The following is a 24,636-nucleotide window of genomic DNA, read 5'->3' as shown; positions in this document are numbered from 1 at the left end:
GGAGCCCAAGCCCTCCTGCCCAGGCAACCCCCCCCCCCCGATCCGGGCAGGAGGGAGCCCAAGCCCTCCTGCCCATGTGATGCCCCCACCCCACCGATCCGATCCGAGCAGGAGGGAGCCCAAGCCCTCCTGCCCAGGCGACCCCCCTACCCCCCACCCCCACTAAGATACGGGCAGGAGGGATCCCAGACCCTCCTGCCCTCGGCACACCCCTATCTCACGATCAACCTCCCCGAACCCCTAATTGGCCCCCCCACCCGCCGACCCCAAGACCCCCTGCATGACATTTACTAAAAAGCGAAAATCAGTCCAATAGTCAAAAAGGATATTTTTTCATCTTCACACACAGGTCCTTTTACTAAGGCGCGGTACCCGATTTAGCATGCGCCAAACTCTAATGCATCCATAAGCTATAATGGGCGGGTTAGCGTTTAGCGTGCGCTAATTTAGCACATGCTATACATCGATTAGCGCTAATTAGGTAAGCGCACGCTAAAACGCTTAGCGCGCCTTTGTAAAAGAGGGTGACAGTGTCGGACATTTACCCTATTTAAAACGCGCCCTCTTCTTAGCAGTTTAGCTCGTTGCAGTTCTCTCTGCTGAAATTATTCCGACTCAAAGCGTTTCGCAGCTACGGTAGAGGTAGAGGCTGAATTTAAAAATCCACCTACCGGTTTTGTTCATATGGGGAGAGGTGGTAGACGCCGAAATGCTAACCGGGCTACTGACAGCCAGGGAGGCAAACCTCGCTGCATTAAATAAAAACAAAGAGTATTGTTCACATTAAAGTTTATGTACCCTCCGGATGCCCAGTCTCCCAAAATCCTCCTGCATCTTCTCAGTCTGCATGTGATTTAACAGTACTAAATAATTTATTTGTTTCATTTTTATATGGTTTACATTAATTTATTCAGGTACTCAAGCATTTTTCCCTGTCTGTCCTTGTGGGCTCACGATCTATCTGACAGTATGGTGCACGACCTACTCCTACTGGAGCGCTGGACCAGGTCCTGGTAACTAAGTTTCAATACCGAAAAATGTAAAGTCATGCACCTTGGCAGCCAAAATCCATGCAAGACTTATACCCTTAATGGTGAGTTCCTAGCGAGGACTGTAGCAGAACGTGACTTAGGGGTGATCATCAGTGAGGACAAGAAGACTGCCAAGCAAGTGGAGAAAGCTTCATCTAAGGCTAGACAAATCATAGGTTGTAGACGTAGGAGTTTCGTCAGCCGTAAGCCCGAAGTCATTATGCCTTTGTATAGATCCATGGTGAGACCCCATCTGGAATACTTTGTACAATTCTGGAGGCCGCATTACCGCAAAGATGTGCTGAGACTTGAGTCGGTCCAGCGAATGGCCACCCGGATGGTCTCGGGACTCAGGGATCTCCCGTATAAGGAACGGCTGGATAAGTTGCAGCTGTACTCACTTGAGGAACGCAGAAAAAGTGGAGACATGATCGAGACGTTCAAATATCTCACGGGCTGTATTGAGGTGAAAGAGGATATCTTCTTTTTCAAGGGTTCCGCGGCAACAAGAGGGCATCTGTGGAAAATCAGAGGTGGGAAACTACACGGTGATACCAGGAAATACTTCTTCACCGAAAGGATGGTTGATCGCTGGAATAATCTTCCGCTACAGGTAATTGAGGCCAGCAGCGTGCCTGATTTTAAGACAAAATGGGATCTCTTCATAGGGAAAGGTAGGGGAGGGCTATTGGGGTGGGCAGACTTGATGGGCCTTGTCCCTTATCTGCCGTCTGTTTCTTTGTTTTTAATGTATTTGGAGCAATGGGAGGGATTAAGTGACTTGCTCATCAGGGTCACAAGGTGCAGTGTGGGTTAAAAAGCACTGGTCCTAATACAGATCCCTGTAGTACTGCAGTATTCTCCTTCCTCAATTGAGATAATTGACCATTTAACCTCACTCTCTTATTTTCTGTCTTTTTAAAGAGTTTCCAGTCCACAACAAGACATTCCCTCCTATCCCGTGGCTTCTAACTTCCTCAAGAATCTCTTACAATATCTTTCCTCTGAGCAGAAGATAATGGATATCATGAGACACCCCCCCCCCCCCACTGCAAAAAAAAAAAAAAAAAAAAGGTCTTCACCGGCCTAATTTTTACTTTTACAGGTATGGCAAATGGCATTTCACGTGTTCAAATGTCATGAAGACCCTCTAACCCAGGGATCTCAAAGTCCCTCCTTGAGGGCCGCAATCCAGTCGGGTTTTCAGGATTTCCCCAATGAATATGCATTGAAAGCAGCGCATGCACATAGATCTCATGCATATTCATTGGGGAAATCCTGAAAACCCGACCGGATTGCGACCCTCAAGGAGGGACTTCGAGACCCCTGCTCTAACCTGTTCAGGAAGAGCTAAAACCATCTCACCTGTTCAGGTATCATGAAGACCATCTCTTCTATTACGATGAAGATAATCTCACCTATTATCGTATTAGCAATACTACGTGTAGTATTTTAATATATTTTTAAAAATTTGTATTTTATGTACATTGCAGTGACGCCATATAGGCCACCCAGTGGTATATCAAGTTTTAATTAAGATAAGATCCTGAACAACATCTTGCCTGCTTCGGTATGATGAAGATCGTCCGATCTCCTCAAAGACCATCTAACCCAGGGGTGTCAAAGTCCTTCCTCGAGGGCTACAATCCAGTCGGGTTTTCAGGATTTCCCCAATGAATATGCATGAGATCTATTTCCATGCACTGCTTTTATTGTACGGTAATAGATCTCAGGCATATTCATTGGGGAAATCCTGAAAACCCGACTGGATTGCGGCCCTCGAGGAGGGACTTTGATACCCCTGTTCTAACCTGTTCAGAAATGCCTAATCAAGTGTGCTCAGAATGAAATCTGGAATGGCTCAAACGTTCTATGAAGCTGGAGTCTTGAGGGAGACTGCTTTCAAACTGTGAAACTGGCGCAAAGCCCATGGTCCTTCAACCACCGCGACAGACAGGGAAATATGTTCGAGCACTTGAATGTAAACCACTTAGAGTAGACCAATGGTCCCCAGCCCTATCCTGGAGGGCCACTAGCCAGTCAGGTTTTTGGAATAGCTCTAATGAATATGCATGGAGCAGGTCTGCATTCCTATCATCTTCATTACATGCAAATCTCTATCATGCATATGTATCAGGGTTACCCTGAAAACCTGACTAGCTGATGGTCCTCCAGGATAGGGTTGGGAACCACTGACATAGACTATAAGTGGTATATAAATACTAAAATTTGTAAAAAAACCTCACAGATGCTATACTGTACTACAGCTTGCCTGTTGAAAGGTAGGTTTTCTTCAGCAAATAACAAGCATAGACTGAGAAAATATAACCTACAGTACACCTTTGATTTTCTGATCTCTCTAAAACAGGGTTGTCAAAGTCCCTCCTCGAGGGCTGCAATCCAGTTGGGTTTTCAGGATTTCCCCAATGAATATGCATGAGATCTGTTTGCATGCACTGCTTTCATTGTATGCTAATCGATCTCATGCATATTCATTGGGGAAATCCTGAAAATCTGACTGGATTCCAGCCCTCGAGGACCGGAGTTGCCCATTCTATACCAGGGGTGTCAAAGTCCCTCCTCGAGGGCCGCCATCCAGTCGGGCGTTCAGGATTTCCCCAATGAATATGCATGAGATCTGTTTGCATGTACTGCTTCCATTGTATGCTAATTGACCTCATGCATATTCTTTGGGGAAATCCTGAACACCCAACTGGATGGCGGCCCTCGAGGAGAGACTTTGACACCCCTGCTCTAAAACATTTCTAGTAAGGCTTTCTATATAGAAGGGCAATTGTCAGACAGACAATTTTGACAGTGGGGTCCTTTTACAAAGGCGCGCTAAGCATTTTAGCATGCGCTAACCACTAATGCGTGCATGTTAGTCTGTGGTCGCATTAATGTTTAGAGTGCGCGTAGATTTATTTTGCGCTAAAATGGCTAACGCACCTTTGTAAAAGAGGGGGTTAATAATAATAATAATTTTATTTCTTATATACCGCCAAAGCCATGGTAGTTCTAGGCGGTTTACAGTAAGAAGAGCTGGACAATCGGCGGCAAGGTTACCATGTAGAAGCAATGAATATCATTGTACAGAGTAGGAGAGGTGATGAACGGAAAAGGAGAGGGGTAATGGACGGACAAATTCTTAGGGAATTTCCTGCCTAACTGATTCCTGTCCTGTAAATTATTCCTTGATGAGAAGAAAAAATCCTTTATGTATAACCATTTTTATTGATAGAATCAAATAATCAGTACAATAGGATAATACAAAAATACATTCAATACAATAAGAATTACAATAATATTTCATACAAATTTAAATCATTCTTTCAAATTTAATTTCCATGTAAATTAATTTAATCTTATCTACATCCCCCTTAATTCCATCCCCTACCCACTATCTTCCCCTAAATGAAATCCCTCACCTGGATGAAAGTTGACAAAAATAAAGAATTAAAATAAATAACTGGAATGTAATTATTAAACCTAATTTTCATAATAAATCATTGATAACCAAACTTCATATTTTTGGTGAAAGATTCTGAATATAAGGATCCCAAACGTCCATAAAAAGACGAGTTTTTTTAGGTGAACCTCGAACCTCCCAACTCTCAAATAAAACTAAGCGATGTGATTGATTCCTCCAATGCCCAAAACTTGGAGATTCTTTCTGCAACCAAAATTGCAAAATCCTTTAATTGTCTCATAATCTACATTTCACTATGTTGTGGATGATAGTACCAGAGAGTAGGTGTGAAATCATTAACACTGCTGTGTGCAGGATTCCCACTAAATAGTTTTGTTTTTTTTAATCTTTATTCATTTTTAAACTTTCAACAAAGTACATAATAATGCCATCATATTCACTTTAATATAACTTATTAATCTTACATATATTGAAATCATAATACTATTTCTCCCTCCCTCCCTCCATTATATTCTTATAATTTCAGATAATTTAAAATTAATCCCTCCCTCCTCCCCCTACCCTATGCTTCAATAAATAAAGGGGAAGAAATAAATTATTAATTATAAACAATCCTTACAATAATTTGTTAATGGCTCCCAAACATCAATGAATTTTTTTAGAACGTCCCTGCTGAATAGCTAATATCCTCTCCATTTTGAAAATATGACATAGTGAATTCCACCATAAATTGTAACTTAATCTATCATAAGATGTTTGATAACCTTCTGGCGACGCAAGCAGCAAAACTTAACCACTCCATCTCCAACCTGTTGACGGCAACGGGCGACTTCAAAACTTTTCGAAAAGAAATCAAAACCCTACTTTTCAAAAAATTTATCCAGATATCTTAACCCAACCCTTCCCCCTCCTCCTAGATAAATTCTCTCCCAAAACCTCCACTTAAATAATCTCTTCCTCCCCAAAACACTAACCAAGTATTCAGATCCCTGAAATGTAACGTAATCTTATTTGTACTCTAACTGTAATCTATTTGTTATATCACACAGTAACGTACAGTCAATTTAATATCCAATTTGCAAGTTCTTCCGGAATTAATCCAGCTATCTCTCCTCCCTTGTAACCAAAAAAAACCCCCAAAAACCCCAAAACTGTTGTAACTTCGCTGGACATGTCCAGTTACCTCTTTTGTAATCTGCCTTGAACTGCAAGGTATAGGCGGAATAGAAGTCCCTAATGTAATGTAATAATTTTTCCAATTTCTTGTAATTTGTTGAATGGCAACTCCTGTCATTATAAGTAAAAGTTTATTATTTTTGAGCGGTGTGGGAATCCTCCGTTGGCATTCCTGGAGGTGGGAGGAGCTGCAATGACATTGTGCTTTCAGTCTCAAGAGAGTGACCAATCGCAGATCCCTCATAACTGAAAGCGTGATGTCATCACCCCTCCGCCCGCCATCAGGATTTCCGAGGAAGGATTCCTGAACAGCTCGGAGCTGCTTAGCAGGACCCCCTGACTGAATGCAGAAAAGTCTCACCTATAACATCAGAGGAATTGGCCTTGATGATGCTGTCAGTACCTAAAGGGAGACAAAATAATTTAAGATATTACATAACATAGGGCTAGATTCACAAAGCAAACCGATCAGTTTGCGACCCCGACCCGATTCACTTACCCGTCTTCTGACCATCCTCCGATCCGCGCACGCAAATGAGAGCAACGGCATGCAAAGTAGGCAGGGACGCGATTCACTAAACAAAACCCTGCAACATCGACTGGGCTGGCCGATCAAAAAAAAAAAAAGCGACTCCGGAGGACCAGTCGCTGAAGCCCTTTGCGACTGCCCTGCCTTCTGCAGCCCTTCTCTCTGCCCTGTCAGCCCCGATCGCCTCCTGCAGCCCCGAACGTGCCTGCCTGCCTGCCCCGAACACGCCTGCCTTCCAGCCCTGAACCCAAACACCCTGCCTGCCCGCCCCAACTCTCCCATCTTTTCCCGCACTGCAAGCCCGTGGTTTTAACTCGTGGGCTTAAGCGGGTTAAAACCACAGGCTCCCAAAAGTTCCTCGATCACCTATTTAAAAAAAAAATCTAATGCCGCAGTGAAAAAAAAATAGAAGATAAAAACAACCCGACTCCGATGGCCCGGAGGTCCTGCACATGCTCAGACCATCTACAGATGGCCTGCGCGATCCGTGCCTTCAGATGTGGGTGTTCCTCCGATTGCCCTCATCTGCATTAGAGAATGACACGGGGAAAAAAATCTTTCCCCGTCACTGCACCATCCCCGGCCCACCATCCTCTGCACCGCCCCGTCACCACCGTTCCCTTCACCGCCCCGTCACCGCCACCCCTTTCACCGCTCCGTCACCGCCACTGCCATCCCATTCACCGCCCCGTCACCGTCACCGCAGCATCCATAAAAGCCTCAAACAGGTATGATTTTATATACTTATCTTTATTAACGTATAAACATTTTTTACAACTTTACAACTTACTTAACTATACAAAAACAAAACACAACCTGTACTAGCAGATTTAAACTAGCAGATTTTTTTTAAAAAAAGAACCAGCTCCGTGCTGCAAGAGCAGCTCAACCGAACCAAACCAAACCGAACCCATCCCCCCCTCCCCTCCCCTCGGGAACCCTGGGCAGGCAAGCAGAACGAGTTCTAAAATGAAGTTTCAGCTCCAAGTCCGCGGTGACTCAGGTCCAAGCAGACAGCAGCGACTCCAGTCCTCGCAGCTCCTTTCCAAAATCACAATCGCTACTGCTGCGCCACTACAACCCATTAAATGGGGTTTTCAAATCATGTGTGGCAGTAGCGATTTGTCCCCTCACTGATTGAGCAGGAAGAGGTGACTAATCAGGAGCCAGCACATTAAAAGGGGGCGGAGTCAATGCGGCAACGCGGCGATGGGGAGCTGGAATGGAGGAGACAGCATGGCACGCCGGAGGAAACAAAGGATCAGGCACGGTAAATCGCGGTTTCGTGGGTCACAATGAAGGGGGTAAATTTGCCTGCGGGGACAAATCTTTTCACCGTTCTTGCGGGCAGTGAAAAGTTTTGTTCCTGTGTCTGCGGCGATTCGGCTGGAAAGTCTCCATAGCCCGCGGGCAAACCGCAGCAGACCGCGGCTCCCCGCGGGGATCGCTCACCGTGTCATTCTCTAATCTGCATGTTGGAGTTTGATGAATTTGTTGGACCTGGCCACATTGGGCCCGATCGGGCAGATTAGTGAATCCTGGCCATAGTGACTGGAGTCCTTCTCAAGCAGACTGTCACCTGCTATATCTCCTGCCTAGGATTACCAGATGTCCGGATTTCCCCAAACAGTCCTCCTTTTCGAGGACGCAATGATGTCACGTGCGTGTGTGCTTGCAGTCATAGCGTTGCGTCTGCACGGATACCCCTTCCCAATTTTGACGGGAAGCTTTTCAAAAAGCCAGGTTTTGAAAAGCCATCCGGACCCCCAGGCATGTCCTCGAAAAGGAGCAATAATATAAAGATGTTTTTAACAGGATCCACAGCCTTAGTAAGATCTATTAAACAGATGTGTTTTTAGAAATTTCCTAGAGCTTGAACGAAAAGGAAGAGTTATAAGCACATAAGCATTGCCTCTGCTGAGTCAGACCATAGGTCCATCAAGCCGCCCCCCAGGTCAATGACCTGTAGTGATGTTACTCTACTATTCTATTACTTTACAGCTTTTTGTACTGTGTAGTAACCCTCTAATTGTACCCCTGGATCCCCTTTTCCTTCATGAATTCGTCCAATCCCCTTTTGAACCCCAAAGTCGTACTCTGTTCTACCACCTCCTCTGGAAGCGTATTCCAGGTGTTCACCACCCTCTGCGTGAAGAAGAACTTCCTAGCATTTGTTCTGAACCTATCTCCCTTCAATTTTTTTGAGTGCCCTCTAGTTTTTGCTGCCCCCGCTAGTCTGAAGAATCTGTCCCTCTCTACCTTCACTATACCCTTCATGATCTTATGAGTTTCTATCATATCCCCTCTAAGTCTCCGCTTTTCCAGGGAAGTTCATTCCAAATAGATGTAAAAGCGTGTGAAAAAGATCCAGAGAGGCATCGTAAAGATTTTATTCCTTTGAGTGACGAGAAAGATAGTTTATAATCATGCAAGATTCTGTTAATCCAATGATTTTCCACTTTTTTCGGTCCATCAGAAAAATATGGAACGAAAAAAGTGAAAAATTGCTGGACTAAATGTATAGCCCTCAATGGAGACTGCGCCAACTTTGTTGGTTGGGCTGAGAAATTTTCAGCGCTCCCTCACATAATTCCTTTATTCAGATTTATTCTCTTCATGATTTGAAGAAATTCAACCACATCACAGAGGCATGCCACGGCATACTCTTCAAATACAGCCCAGCCTATTGGAACAGTCGACTAATTCAATCCACCTCAACCAGACACAGGAGAACCCACGCACCATTCACTCACCCTCCAACCAAACAAAACTATACGACAACCTCCTTGCCACTTGAGCTGCAACACTGGACTACCAAATCTACCATCTATCGACCACGACCACAGACTACAAAACCTTCAAAAAAGAAATAAAAACCCGTCTATTCAAAAAACAGATAAAACCAATCTAACGCAGTCAGAACTGTCCCAAGCATCACCTGCAACACTCTCTAATCCTTAGCAACTTAAACAATGTACAAACTCCTGATGTACTTCTAATGTACCTCTGAACTTCTAACGTCCTGACATAAGTTTCCAAGTTTATTATATAGTTTGATTAATCGCCTATTCAAAGTTCTAGGCGATGTACAAATTGTTAAAAATATCTAAAATATGGGTAACATATTACACAAACATACAATATATCATATTAAATTAAAAGAAAAAAGAAACATTCTTATACAGAAATTAAAACATTTGAGTTAAATAATTTATACATACGATATCGAGACAAAAGGAAAATTATTTAGTGGTTACAATCATTATTAAATTCAATATATTAAGGTAAAAACATTGGGAGGGGAGACAAAAATGATTAAAAAAGAAATATTAGAAAAAAAGAGTTAATAGAATTATTTATTCACTAAAAGCATCTTTGAAGAGAAAACTTTTAAGTTTGGTTTTGAATTTATCTAAATTTTTTTTCCTCTCTTATATAAAGTGGAAGATCATTCCAGGACTGAGGGGCAGTTATTGAAAAAATAGTATGACGCCTCGTATTAATAACTTTTAATGAGGGAATGGCCAATAAATGTTGATCTTGTGATCTCAGTGATCTAGAAGTAGAATAAGGAATTAAAACTCTAAAGATAAAAGCAGGAGTTTTAAATACTAAAGATTTACATATCATATAAATTCAAAAAAAAAAAAGATTTACATATCATATGTAATCCGCCTTGAACCGCAAGGTAATGGCGGAATAGAAATCACTAATGTAATGTAATTTGTTTGGTGCCTACGCATATAGCGCCTCCTTCAAAACAAAAATTTCACATTGAGAATTTCACATTAATAGTGTTTTGACAGCTGATTACAATATATTTTACGGATGTCGGCTATAGATCTTCATAGAAGGCAACAACAGAAAATGACTTCTTACCGTCATGGGCAGAGCCATTCTTTTTTTTATGGATCCCCAAATTGGTCAGAACGTCAACCACAGAGCTGATGTCCAAAAGGTTTACCACCGCTGTTTTAAAGAAACATGAGTGGCGTTACCGGAAGCATCAACATGCTGACTAAAATATGCTGACTAATGCTCACCCTATTCTCAGGGATGACAACCAAATTCTGGAATATTCCTAGGGTAACAGTATGAAATTTAACAACGGTAGAATGGTGTTTTATTTATATCAGTGGTTCCCAAACCTGGTCAGGTTTTCAAGATATCCCTAATGAATATGCATGAGAGAGATTTGCATACCTGTCACTTCCATTATATGCAAATCTCTCTCATGCATATTCATTAGGGATATCTTGAAAACCTGACTGGCTGGGGGTCTCCCAGGACAGGTTTGGGAACCACTGATTTATATTGTGGTGACATCGTGTGCAGGGACTGGCAGTGACAGTGGCTTGGGGGCGCTGCCACCAATTGCCCAGGTTGCAAGTGTTTCAGCCAGGAGGAAGTCATCGGCTGGTGGGGCCGTTAAGGAGCAGAGCTGCCTGATGGGATGGAGAGTTTAGATCAGGGGTAGGGAACTCCGGTTCTCGAGAGCCGTATTCCATTCGGGTTTTCAGGATTTCCCCAATGAATATGCATGAGATCTATTTGCATGCACTGCTTTCAATGCATATTCATTGGGGAAATCCTGAAAACCCGACTGGAATACGGCTCTCGAGGACTGGAGTTCCCTACCCCTGGTTTAGACTGTGGATATCCTGAAAACTCAAAGGTCCCAAGGTAAAAGAGTTTGGAAGCCCTCTACAATTCCAGTTGTTGATTGCATGTTTTGACACAAGAGGGCGCCACCCACCCACAAAAAGGCACGGTAGCTCTATGGAAATAGATGACTTGTACTGATTTATCGCTGTCCTCATAATATAAAGAGGGCCACAGAAAAGAGACAGTACATTTAATCCATACCAGGACATGTAAAGCACTCTGACAAGCTGACTTAATCGGAGGTATATCAAATTAGAAACTTGAAACAGAAGATAAATTTGAATGTGACCTGCTCATCATAATATTAGGCATCATTTGTGCGCACATTATATAGGAGACCAGCACATATGCTTATATAATGTGCAATTACACGTAAGTGTGAGCTGTGCATTCAGCGGTCTTCTATAATGTGAGTACATAACTACCTTAGCATGTAAATATCAAAGGGTTGTACAGGTGGGAGGAGCATGAGTGGGACATGGGTGTGTCTTCTACTTATGAGCACAACTTATTGTGAGCTGTGCCCATTCTATACCTACTATTGCCATAACATATGGTTCAAGTTTCCTGATTACTATTCGATGTATTATTAACCACATCGGGTGAATCTCTTCATGAAAAAAACAGTTAAGCGCTGTGGGAGTCTCAGTCTGATTCGTCTACTGAAATTAGAACCACAGGTCCCATAATGCAACAGGAAGGGGGTTGTCGGGAATCCAGGACTGGCCTCAAACCTCTTTCTTGGAGCTGGGTAATTGGGCAGCCCCACAAGTGATGCAGTGACCGAGACCTCCACCTCATTCCCCTCTTTAGACTTAGCGCCCCAAACCCTGATGAGCTATTGCACATCTGTCTCTTCCTCCTTTCCAGCTGTTGTCTCAGTTCTTCCTGTGAAATCATCAAGCCGTCTTTCTTACCTGTGTTGGGCGCTGCAGTGGTGGAAGGATGAGGGTCATTGCGTGTTGCTGGAAAACAAAAAGAAAGAGAAAATATACTGAAAAGAGATGATTGATTGTCTGGCAGGTACAGAAAAAGGAAAAAAAAAAAGATTCACAGGTGTTGAATTGTGTGACTTTTTGAGCAATTCTCAAAGCTATTACAACTCCGCTGTTTCAGCTACAGCGGCAAACACTCAAACTTTAATGGAGGAAAAAGCCTCAGGCTTGATGAGAGCAGAGTAATCGGCTCAGCTTCTAGAACACAGGTGGGCAAACTTTTTGACTTGTAGGGCACAATGGGTTCTTAAATTTGACAGAGGGGCCGGACCAAGAGCATCTTTCCATCCCTCCCTCCCTCCCTCCCACCCCCTGTGCAGTAGAACCCTTGCTCAGCTTTTATTCTTCCCTCCCTCCCATCACTTGTGCAGCAGAACCCTTGAGCATCCGCCCCCACTGCGCAGCTAAACCCCCACTGACCCTCCATCCTTCCCTCCCATCCGAACCCCGCCAACCGCAAGCCCTACATACCTCCCTCCAGAGCAGCGTCGGGCCGGCAGCACTCTAAACAGGCTGTTTCGTGGCCTTCTCGCGTCGGGGCCTTTTGTGTGCCATGTTACTGAAGTCATCATCAGCAGAGGGAATTCCCCGAGAGAAGGCCGCGAAGCAGCCTGTTTAGAGTGCTGCCGGCCTGACGCTGCTCTGGAGGGAGGTATGTAGGGCTCGCAGTCGGCAGGGTTCGGATGGTTGATAGGCCGGATTAAAAAACTAAACGGGCCGGATATGGCCTGCAGGCCTCCACCCCATTGCCCTGAAGAAGGGGTTCTGTGCCATGAAACGTGGGTTCCCTGTGGGAACGGGTTTCTTAGGGTGCTCATTCGATTGTATTATCCTCAATTTACTTTCCCACAGCGTTCTGGAGGGTTTTTTTTTAAGCCGGTGATGTTCTAGAACAGACATGGGCAACTCTGGTCCTCAAGGGCCGGAATCCAATCAGGTTTTCAAGATTTCCCCAATGAATATGCATTGAAAGCAGTGCATGCAAATAGATCTCATGCATATTCATTGGGGAAATCCTGAAAACCCGACTGGATTCCGGCCCTCGAGGACCGGAATCCAATCAGGTTTTCCCCAATGAATATGCATTGAAAGCAGTGCATGCAAATAGATCTCATGCATATTCATTGGGGAAATCCTCAAAACCCGACTGGATTCTGGCCCTCAAGGACCGGAATCCAATCAGGTTTTCCCCAATGAATATGCATTGAAAGCAGTGCATGCAAATAGATCTCATGCATATTCATTGGGGAAATCCTCAAAACCCGACTGGATTCCAGCCCTTGAGGACCGGAATTTCCCATGTCTGTTCTAGAAGCTGAGCCGATTGCTCGGCTCTCTTCAAGCCTGAGGCTTTTTCCTCCGTTAACGTTTGAGTGTTTACCGCTGTAGCTGAAACAGCAGCGTTGTAGTAGCATTGAGAATTTTCGTTCCTCCTTTCCTTGTTGTTTTTGACTTGTTGAGTAATATCACGCCCAATTATGAGGAAGCAGCCCTCGAAAGCATCCACCCCCAAATGATCGCATCGGATACGTGACTCAGACCCCGGCTGCGACCCAGTCGCAGGGCTCAGCCAGACTAACGGGGATGTAAAGGCAAAATAAGAGGGAACCTTGTTAGTTACGAGCCCAGCTCTAGCGCTGGTTCCGATTGAGTTGGAAGCCCAGAAAAAGAGGAAACTGTTCAGCCCCCGAAAAGAAAGACCGGAAATTGGCCTTCACTTCTCTGTGCTGTTGAAATAAATCTCATCTAAGACTCTTTTATATCTACAACTCAGCTCTGGAGAGAGTTTTTTTTATTTTTTTATTTTACCATTAACACATCTATTCTCCATAAGGGCCAATTATTTACCCACAAAAGCAATTTTATTTGAGAGTTGGGAGGTTCGAGGTTCGCCTAAAAAAACTCGTCTTTTTATGGACGTTTTGGGATCCTTATATTCAGAATCTTTCACCAAAAATACGAAGTTTGGTTATCAATGATTTATTATGAAAATTAGGTTTAATAATTACATTCCAGTTATTTATTTTAATTCTTTATTTTTGTCAACTTTCATCCAGGGTGAGGGATTTCATTTAGGGGAAGATAGTGGGTAGGGGATGGAATTAAGGGGGGTGTAGATAAGATTGAATTAATTCAAATGGAAATTAAATTTGAAAGAATGATTTAAATTTGTATGAAATATTATTGTAATTCTTATTGTATTGAATGTATTTTTGTATTATCCTATTGTACTGATTATTTGATTCTTTCAATAAAAATTGTTATACATAAAAAAATGAGAGCTTCCAATCTTGTATGACAAGTGGCCTGGTTTATTTATTTATAGAAGTTTTATATACCACCCACGTTAATGAAAACAATTGAAGAGGTTCACAAATAGAATCGCCATTCAGAGCCTTCCCTTTTCCACCCTCTTTTTTTTTTAATTTATAACATTTTTATTGAAGAAATCAGTAAATATACAATATTATAATACAATAAAATAGTCATTAAATTAAAATTCATCATATTAATTTCCATCAAATATCTTTCATTTCTTCAAAATATATTTCCAAAATACCCATTACATCTCTCAATACCCTCCCCCTAATTCCTACCTCCTTTCCCTTTTCCTATTAACCTCTCCCCCTATCCTCCCCCAAAATTTAGTTTTTAACTTTTTTATTGAAAGAATCATACTAAACCCCCCCAAACCCAATGAAAGTTGACAAAAATAAAGAATAATAAAAGTAAAGAACTGGAATTTTAGATAAATAATCATAGCTTCAGTGTAAATCATTAAGAATTAAACTTCTTGCCTTAGTTGAAAGATTCTGAATATACCCACCCTCTTTAATAAAACTTTTAACAATTTCCTGGATACATTTTCTCTAGTTCCTGACCTATCTCAAGCTAACCCCTTACGCGGATACCCTCCTGCCCGACGGGCGATTTGATAGAAGCTTTTCAAAACCCGGACAAAGTGCCGGGTTTTGAAAAGCTGTCCGGACATGTTCTCAAAAGGTCTGGGGAAATCTGGAAGTCTGGTAACCCTACTCTTATGTAGAGGTCTGTTTGCTCCTCCCCTTCAGCCTCGAGAGAGTACAATTAGAGAATGACACGGTGACAAAATTCATCACCGTTCCCGTCCCCGCGGATAACCGTGGAAAATAATCCCATGTCATTTTCTAGTGTCTATTTCAACCTCAGTCCTTCTACACCAGCATTCTTCAAAGCAAAGCTTGCAGGTCAGTGGTTGTGGCCATTCATACTCTGATTCTTATGTGAGCCAAGGATAATGAAGCCATTGTGACATCACTGATGTGATTGGCTCTTAGGCACTGGTGGAATGAGGCATTATGACATCACAATAACTGCTCTGGATACCATAGACTGTCATTCTTCAATGTCTATTTCAATCTCAATCCTTCTACACCAGCATTCTTCAAAGCAAAGCTTGCGGGTCAGTGGTTGTGGCCATTCATACTCTGATTCTTCCCTCTCTCTTTAAAGAATGACATGAAGATGGTTTCCCGCGGTTATCCGCGGGGACGGAAACGGTGATGAATTTTGTCACCGTGTCATTCTCTAAGTACAATCCCCAGGCCCACTTCAGAGGAGTAACGTCGGCAGTCAAACGGAGTCCTCGTTAAATGAAACAGCGATTCTTCACGTGGCTTTTGATTCAAACTTTTTATCGCTTGACTGCATTCTTCTGACTACTTCACCTTATTGGGTGTGGATTTAGTGAACCGTGTGAGGGGAGGGGGGTGAGGGAGTCACAGCTTTTAAAAACTTGACAAATTTTCTATCATTTCAAGGAGGCTCATAAATGATCTTATTTGTCTCTTGGACACTCGGCCCTGCTAGAAGTTTTGAAATGAATGGTTTGACTGCCAAATTTCCTACTAGCCTTAGGGGTGGGAGTTGAGCTTTCAAATAAAGCATGTATGTTTGTGGGTGCTATTTACCTGCAAACTTTACTTCAGTTCTCAAACTTTGAAAAGTATGTATGCAAATCTGCCTCTCCTATTTACAGTATGTGTGTATTTATTCCAGGACACTTACATCATACTTTTGGAAACCTCAGAAACGTAGAAACATGATGGCAGATAAAGGACAAATGGCCCATCCAGTCTGCCCATCCGTAGCATCCATTATCTTCTCTTCTCCCTATTGGCTAAGGCTCTTAACACCTGCATTGTGATATCATAGAACAGGGGTAGGGAACTCCGGTCCTCGAGAGCCGTATTCCAGTCGGGTTTCAGGATTTCCCCAATGAATATGCATGAGATCTATTTGAATGCACTGCTTTCAGTGCATATTCATTGGGGGAAATCCTAAAAACCCGACTGGAATACGGCTCTCGAGGACCGGAGTTCCCTACCCCTGTCATAGAAACATGATGGCAAATAAAGGCCAAATGGCCCATCCAGTCTGCCCATCCACAGCATCCACTATCTCCTCCTCTCCCTAAGAGATCCCACATACCTGTCCCATGCTTTCTAGAATTAAGACACAGTGAGCCAAATTCTATAAACGGCATCCCAATTGTAGGCAACCAACTGTTGCCTAAACAGCCAATCAGGACGCACGTTTAAAAAAAAAAAAAAAATCCCCAGAGGCAAGCCGCCTACATTAGGCTCACCTAAGGCTAGGCGTGGGCATGCCTTGGCCCAGAAGTAACCTTAGGCGGGCCTAGGCGGCCTTATGTGCCTCCCTAGTCCCGCGGTAGATGCATACAATGATGCGTACATTGTAAGCAGATGCGGCTGCTGAGCTTATCATGACAAAGGATCTCCCTGTTGTGATAAGTTTAGCGGCCGCCCAACCCCACTAAACATCGCTGGCAGAAGGGATGCCCAGTCCCTCCTGCTGGAACCTCCCCCATGAACATCACGAGCATCCCTTCCGCCAGACCCCCAGCCCACTCCTGGACCCCCACTCCATCCCCCCAGAACCCCTCCTAACTTAAAACATTGGCCGGCCGGAGGCATCCTTCCTGCCTCCAGCTGACTGGCCCGCCTTCTCACGAATAGCAGGCCTGCATGGGATGCACTGGGGAGGGATCTTAGGCCCTGATTGGCCAAGGCGCTTAAGGCCCCTCCCAAAGGAGGGGCCTTAGGCATCTGGGCCAACCGGAACCTTAGGCCCCATTTGCAGTGCATTCTGGGTTGCACTGGGAGTGGGAATGGACTTTCGATTAGCCAGATCTCTTAGGCCACTCCCATTCATTTTGGGTAGCAATACAATTGGGGTGAACTGCATAGGGTCAAGCACTGCCTTTCTTCAAGATGGCGTCACCGAGGTAGGAGTGAGTGGCCATGACTCTTGCTTCCCGATTTTCAAAGATGCACTGGAGTTATATTTGGTGGAATTTGAGGAGGGAGGGAGCCACTGTGGAAATCCTTTGGGTGGGAGTCAGGAACCAGTATCCACTGGGACAACAAGGATTGATTTATGGGGTTAGGGTATGACAGATAGTTGAGGAGATCTATGGGGTGGGGGTGAGTGACCAGGGTCCACTGGGTCACCAGAGAGATCTTTGAGGTGGGGAGGGAGGGAGGAGTCAGCAACCAGAGGAAGTTGAAGGAGCCCAGTCTGTTTAAAATAAATAAATCTGTTCCTGCCAATCCCTGCTCATGTTCAGACAGGAAGGAGATATTTTATTCCTCAACGCAGCAGACAGGTGACGTTGTACGCTTGTTAAATGCTGTGGCAATTTGTGTGCTCTTTGCTAACAACATTGGGGGAGCAAAATATTTGTGTCAGTAAACTGTGTGCTGAGCTTTCGTGCACGGCTTTAATGTAAGGTGGCTACATTGGTTCCCCTTTTTGGGCAGAAATATGGTAGGGATGATGAAGCTCTGTCGTTTTCCAGAGGCAGGAGCGAGTGGGCATTACTTTTGCTCCCAGCTTTTAAAATACACAGGGTTGCTGTGTGTGTGGTGGGGGAGGGGGGAGGGGTGTCGCACCATGTGGGGTCTGCAAGGTTTTAATTTTTTCAGATGTAAAGGCAGGACTTCAGTTGCCCATCCTTATTTGCCCCTTTCACGGGATGAATCCCGGTTAGGCACGTAGGGGAAGCCTTTGGAAATTCACGCTTTCACTTGTAGAAGTGATGTCATACTGCCGAATGGCTCGCTAGTAAATCCTGTGCCAGGCTCCAGCTCTTTTTCTGCAGCTTCTGTTCCTCGCCGATGAGAACGACCTCTGCTTCTTTTCTTGGTGAAAAGCAGAAATCCCCTTTCTCTATGCAAACTGCCTTCCTCTGCCTCCTCATGACCAAGGGAGGGAAATATTTTCCTCTGTTGGGGTGCAGAACTCACATCTGACTGGGCCGTTCAAACCACGGGGGTGGAGTTTGTGAGAGAGAGTGCATAGAGAAGACAGAAGCGCCCAGTAGTCTGCAATAGAGAATGATGCAGGGGAAAAATTTTTCCCTGTCCCCGCAGGAACTCAATTTCCCATCCTGGTGAGTTCTTTTTCTGTCCCTGCCCCATTCCTGCAAGCTCTATCCTCATCTGCACAAGCCTCAAACACTTTAAAATCCTAAGTAGCAACATTCTAGAGCTCAGATTGTGATGTCATAATGCCTCATTCCACCAATGCCTAAGCTCCGTCCTCATCTGCTAAAGCCTCAAACACTTTAGAATCCTAAGTAGCAACATTCTAGAGCTCAGATTGTGATGTCATAATGCCTCATTCCACCAATGCCTAAGCTCTGTCCTCACCTGCACAAGCCTCAAGCACTTTAGAATCCTAAGTAGCAACATTCTAGAGCTCAGATTGTGATGTCATAATGCCTCATTCCACCAATGCCTAAGCTCCGTCCTCATCTGCCCAAGCCTCAAACACTTTCAAAATCATAAGTGTTCGAGGCTTGTGCGGTTAAGGCAGAGCTTATAGGGCAGGGACAGCGACAGAACTTGCAGGGACGGGACGGGAAATTGAGCTCCTGCGGAGATGGAGAAAAATGTTTCCCTGTGTAATTCTTTAGTCTGCAACATGCTTAGGGGATTGTACTTTTTCCTTTGCTGCACTCGTCATAAAACAAGAGTGAATGTGGTGCATTTTAAATCCACAGAAACCACACAGCACAGAGGCCAGGGGGAGCCATCACCTTCTGTGGTCAAACCCAGTGACAATTGCCAGTGGGGCTCGCCCTATCATTCAGACAGCTACGTTGAACTCTCTGACGACTTTTTTTCCAGGGTATAAGACTTAAAAGCTATTGCAACATTTCTTTGAAATGAGAAAGGCATTATACAGAAAAGATTGTGCTTTTCTGTCACTTGAGATTCTTGCCTTGAGAAAGAATCTTCTGGGTGGAGTGACTTTGCTCGAGACTGGCGAGGGGCAGAGTAATAATGACTGAATGTGAGACAGAGGCTTTAGTTTCACCATTGAGGTATGCCAGAAAAACCACCCCACCACCCCCATCCCACTGGTTTGGGAAACAGCTGATGTCATTCAATATCATAACACAGATAAATTCCTTCTCCCTGCTTAGATGCTCGATTTAACTGAAGTGAAAAAGAGCTCGTGGCATTCAGAAGATCTGAATGGGCTATAATCATATTATTTTGAAACAAAACGTGAGCTCTTAACTTATTTTTAAACTGCTTTGTCTAGAATACAAATGGGCTAAGCAAGCCTGTAAAGTTCCCAGCGATCGAGGACCAAAAGCATAAGATTATCTTGTGCAATTCCAGTGATTTGGCCTGGTCAGCTTGGTTTAGTGACGATGTTCCCAAATGGACTTTATTTGAAAGTATCAAAGTTCCAAAGGTCCACTGAAATCATCCACATAAAATAATTCCATCCACATAAAAGCCTTAAAGGACCTAGTCCGCTAGGGATACAGGACCCAATACGATCCGCGTTTCGACAAAAAGTCTTCTTCAGGGGTCCCTGGGGGTCCTATAAAGGTGAATACGTGGGAAACAATTGTGTACCGTAGTGAGCGGGAAGTGAGACACTGTTTGTGTTTGCAACATTCTAGAGCTCAGATTGTGATGTCATAATGCCTCATTCCACCAATGCCTCAGCTCCGTCCTCATCTGCACAAGCCTCAAACACTTTGAAATCCTAAGTAGCAAAAAACAAAAGGAATTGACCCCAAAATATCCACAAAGAAGAAAATCCAGAGAAAACCAAAAAAACTCTGTGGAGTGACGATGTTCCTAAATGGACTTTATTTGAAAGTATCAAAGTTCCAAAGGTACACTGAAATCATCCACATAAAATAATTCCATCTACATAAGACCTAGTCCGCTAGGGATACAGGACCCAACACGGTCCGCGTTTCGACAAAAAGTCTTCTTCAGAGGGTCCCTGGGGGTCCTATAAAGGTGAGCACGTGGGAAACAATTGTGTGGTGAATAGGAAGTGAGACACTGCTTGCATTTGTAAAAGAAAGGGCAAATGGATTTTCTTCTTTGTGGATATTTTGGGGTCAATTCCTTTTGTTTATTGCTTGTTGCTTTTCATTGACCCCCCCTTTCCATTGCAAATGCAAGCAGTGTCTCACTTCCTGTTCACCACACAATTGTTTCCCACGTACTCACCTTTATAGGACCCCCAGGGACCCCTGAAGAAGACTTTTTGTCGAAACGCGGACCGTGTTGGGTCCTGTATCCCTAGCGGACTAGGTCCTTTAAGGCTCTTATGTGGATGATTTACTTTTATGTGGATGATTTCAGTGTACCTTTGGAACTTTGATACTTTCAAATAAAGTCCATTTGGGAACATCGTCACTCCACAGAGTTTTGTTGGTTTTCTCTGAATTTTCTTCTTTGTGGATATTTTGGGGTCAATTCCTTTTGTTTTCAGCTTGGTTTAGTGTCATATCCAGTTTGTATTTTACAAAACATTACTCCCCCGAAGTTCCCTTCAGTATCTTGAATGTTTCAATCATGTCCCCTCTCCGTCTCCTCTTTTCAAGGGAGAAGAGGCCCAGTTTCTCCAATCTCTCGCTGTACGGCAACTCCTCCATCCCCTTAACCATTTTAGTCGCTCTTCTCTGGACCCTTTCGAGTAGTACCATGTCCTTCAAATACGGCGACCAGTGCTGGACGCAGTATTCCAGGTGGGGGCGTACCATGGCCCGGTACAGCGGCATGATAACCTTCTCCGATCTGTTCGTGATCCCCTTCTTGATCATTCCTAGCATTCTGTTCACCCTTTTCGCCGCCGCCACGCATTGCGCGGACGGCTTCACCGACTTGTCGACCAGTACTCTCAAGTCTCTTTCCTGGGGGGGGTCTCTCCAAGTACTGCACCGGACATCCTGTATTCGTGTGTAAGATTTCTGTTACCGACATGCAACACCTTACACTTATCCATGTTGTGGCCCATTTCTCGAGCGTGCTTATGTCACGTTGCAGATCTTCGCAATCCTCCCGCGTCTTCACTACTCTGAATAACTTTGTATCATCTGCAAATTTAACCACCTCGCTCGTCGTGCCGATTTCCAGTTCGTTTATAAATATGTCGAAGAGCACAGGCCCAAGCACCGAACCCTGCGGCACTCCACTCAGGACGCTTTTTCAGTCCGAGTATTGTCCATTTACCCCCACTCTCTGTTCCTATCCGCCAGCCAGTTTTTAAGTATTTCACCCTCGATTCCATGGCTCACAATTTTTCGAAGTAGTTGTTCATGCGGAACCTTGTTGAACGCCTTCTGAAAATCCAGATTAGAGAGTTGCGCGGGGACAGAAATCCCACCCGTCCCCACCCGTCCCCGCCAAAATCCCACCCATCCCCACCCGTCCCCGTGAGGAATCCCTCCGTCCCCACCCGTCCCCGTGAGGAATCCCTCCGTCCCCACCCGTCCCCGCGAGGAATCCCCTCCGTCCCCACCCGTCCCCGCGAGGAATCCCCTCCGTCCCCACCCGTCCCCGCGAGGAATCCCCTCCGTCACCATCCTTCCCTATAAACTTCAGAAATAGTTATTTTATTTAATTATGCTACTGAATTAAAGGCTCTGGTAGAGACCCATTTACAAATAAGCAAAGAGACTATTAATTTGGAAATATTAATTGGGAAGAATACATACTTTGTAAATGGGTTTCTACCAGAACCTCTAATGTAAATATAAAATATAAATACTCAGCTGATGAGAACCCACAAACTGTCAGCTGAGGACTTCCTTTGCAGTTGGCCTGGGGTCCCTTTTGCCAAGCTTGGCAGGCAGCAGTAGCGTCCCTGAGTCACAGATGCTGGCACCTCAGTGGCTCATGGATGCTGCCAGCGACTGCTGCGCTTGGTGGAGGGGAGTTCTGACCATCTCTAGAGGAGGTCCTCTGCTGGCGGTGCTTGGGGATCCCCACCAGTCACAGCAAGGGCCAACAAGTACTTCAACACTGTAGAAATAAAACCAGAAATGCATTTCCTTTTCTTTTGAACACAAAACAAAGATATCTGCCATATACATTTCCCAAGGCAGATGACTCTATGCAATGTCACCTCGGTAACAAAATACAAAAATAGACAAATACACCCCCTCCCTTTTTACTAAACCACAATAGTAGGTTTTAGCACAGGGAGTTACGCTGAATGCCTCGCGCTGCTCTCAATGCTCATAGGCTCCCTGCGCTAAAAAACAATATTGCGGTTTAGTAAAAGGGAGCCATAGTGCAAAATATAGACAGCAGATATAAATTCTCAAAACAGACACATTTTGATCACTAAATTGAAAATAAAATCATTTTTCCTATCTTTGCTGTTTGGTGATTTCATGAGTCTCTGGTTGCACTTTCTTCTTCTGACTGTGCATCCAATCTTTCTTCCTTTCTTTCAGCCTCCTGTATGTTTCCTCTCCTCCAGACCTCATTCTCTCCCCCAACTTTTTCTTTCTGTCTCCCTGTTCCCCCTTCTTTCTGTCTCTCTGTCTGCCCCCTTTCTTTCTTTCTCCGTGCCCTCCCCCAAGCCACTCGGTTTGCTGCCACCGCCATCGGGGAATAGTCCCCAAGCCACCGCTGTCCCAAGCTTTCCCTGCAGAAGCGTCGCGCTGACCAGCATTCCGCTCCCTGACGTCAATTCTGACGTAGGAGAGGAAGTTCCGGGCCAACAAGGCATTTCTCCTCATTCCATCCAGCCTGAGCCCCATCTCTCCTTGATCCAGCATTTCCCTTCTGTGTCTGTCAGAATTACCATTCCACCTATTTTCCAGCATCACCCTTCTTTGTGTCCATCTCACCTATATCCGTATCTCACCACTTTTTCAGAATCTTCATTTGTCTCTGTCCTTGTCTTTACCCCATATTCACCATTTGCCCTTTCAATGTCTTTATCTCCCCCCCCCCCACACACACACTTTTTCAGCATTACTTCTATGTCTCTATTTCACCTCCTCTTCATGTCCCCTCTGTATCTCTATCCTTATTCAGAAGGTCCTGCTTACCCTTTCTCTTCTTTGTGTCACTATCTCCATTTTCAGCTTTCCCCCCTTTTCCTTTGTTACTGCACCCTGTAGCCAGAATCTTTCCACCCTCTCTCCACTCCGGCCCAGCCCAGTATGAAATATTTCCTTTTGTTTCTCTCCCCTCTCTCTTCTCCTCCCTCACCCACGAGTCCTGCATCTGGCCCTCTCCCTTCTACCTGCACCTGGCAACACCCCCCTGCTCCGCGGCTCTCTTAAGCAACTCGTCAGCAGCGGTGATCAAGACAAGCTGCTGACATCGAGGCCTTCCCTCTACGAGTCCCACCTTTGTGGAAAAAGGAAGTTGAAACAAGCGGGACTCGCAGAGGGTAGGCCCCGACGCCAGAAGCTTGTGTCGATCGTTGTTGCCGAAGAGAGCCGCAGGTAGAAGGGAGAGGGAGATAGGAAGGCTGTAGAAGCTCCGGAGCATGACACCGAACCCAGCCAGGATGATTTCTTTTTCAGGCTGCTGCTGCCGCTGCCATCCCCCACCCGAAATGACAAAAAACAGCCTAATGCCCGCGTCGGGAAATAGCCATGCTGAGCAGTGAGCTCAGCACGTACACAGATGAAAGCCTTGCTTGCTGATTGGTCCGGCGGCATGGTGGGGCGGGGCCGCCGGACCAATCAGCAAGCAAGGCTTTCATCTGTGTACGTGCTGAGCTCACTGCTCAACATGGCTATTTCCCGACCCGACGCCAGACTTGTAAGCTGCATGCTTGCATCGCCAGAATTTAGGTAGGTTGTTTTCATCCCCGTGGGAGTCCCGTGGGCAAGGGGGCGTCCCCGTGGGAGTCCCGTGGGTCAGGGGGGCATCCCCGTGGGAGTCCCGTGGGCCAGGGGGGCGTCCCCGTGGGAGTCCCGTGGGCCAGGGGGGGAACCCGCGGGATCCCCGCGGGACCCGCGGGATCCCCGCGATCCCCGTTCCCGTGCAGACCTCTAATCCAGATATACAATGTCGACTGGGTCACCCTTGTCTATCTTCCTGTTTACTCCTTCGAAGAAGTGCAGCAAGTTCGTCAAGCAAGATCTTCCTTTGCTGAAGCCGTGCTGGCTGGTCCTCATCAGAACTAGCAGAGTATGTATTTCCTCTCGTTTCTTCCAGTACCGAGTTTTCTCCTTTGTTTCTTTCCCTCCTTCCCAATTATATTTTTATTCTTCTGCAAGCAAGAGCACACGTTTCATATCGTGCTGTAGCACTTACCTTTTTTGGACACACTCTACCACTTTTGGTTACACTCTTTCACAGCTCCATTCATCTTCATACATCATCAGTCACCCGTACATCCATTGAATTCTCGCACTATATCACATTTGCCACATGGATCTTCAGACTCACCACCACACTTGCTGTTGTTGGTTTTTATTTCAATAACAGAAACCATAAGCAACCTTAGAAATTTACA

General features: G+C 44.9%; 1 protein-coding gene across 2 annotated transcripts in view; it reads right to left on the bottom strand.

Moving 5' to 3' along the window:
* Positions 1–24,636, bottom strand: part of ADGRG2 (adhesion G protein-coupled receptor G2) — a 195,135-nt gene that overhangs the window by 109,935 nt on the left and 60,564 nt on the right. For both annotated transcript variants that reach the window (XM_033949916.1, XM_033949915.1), the window contains exons 5-8: positions 11,749–11,796; positions 10,046–10,135; positions 5,999–6,040; positions 672–749 (exon numbers count right to left, since the gene is read on the bottom strand). In XM_033949916.1, the coding sequence (XP_033805807.1) occupies positions 672–749; positions 5,999–6,040; positions 10,046–10,135; positions 11,749–11,796 (258 nt within the window). The remainder of the gene's footprint in view (positions 1–671; positions 750–5,998; positions 6,041–10,045; positions 10,136–11,748; positions 11,797–24,636) is intronic.

This window comes from Geotrypetes seraphini, chromosome 6 (genome assembly GCF_902459505.1).
Source record: "Geotrypetes seraphini chromosome 6, aGeoSer1.1, whole genome shotgun sequence".
In the NCBI taxonomy this organism is placed as follows: Eukaryota; Metazoa; Chordata; class Amphibia; order Gymnophiona; family Dermophiidae; genus Geotrypetes; species Geotrypetes seraphini.
Note: the sequence above shows the minus strand (reverse complement) of the source record. Positions and strands in the feature narration are given on the sequence as shown.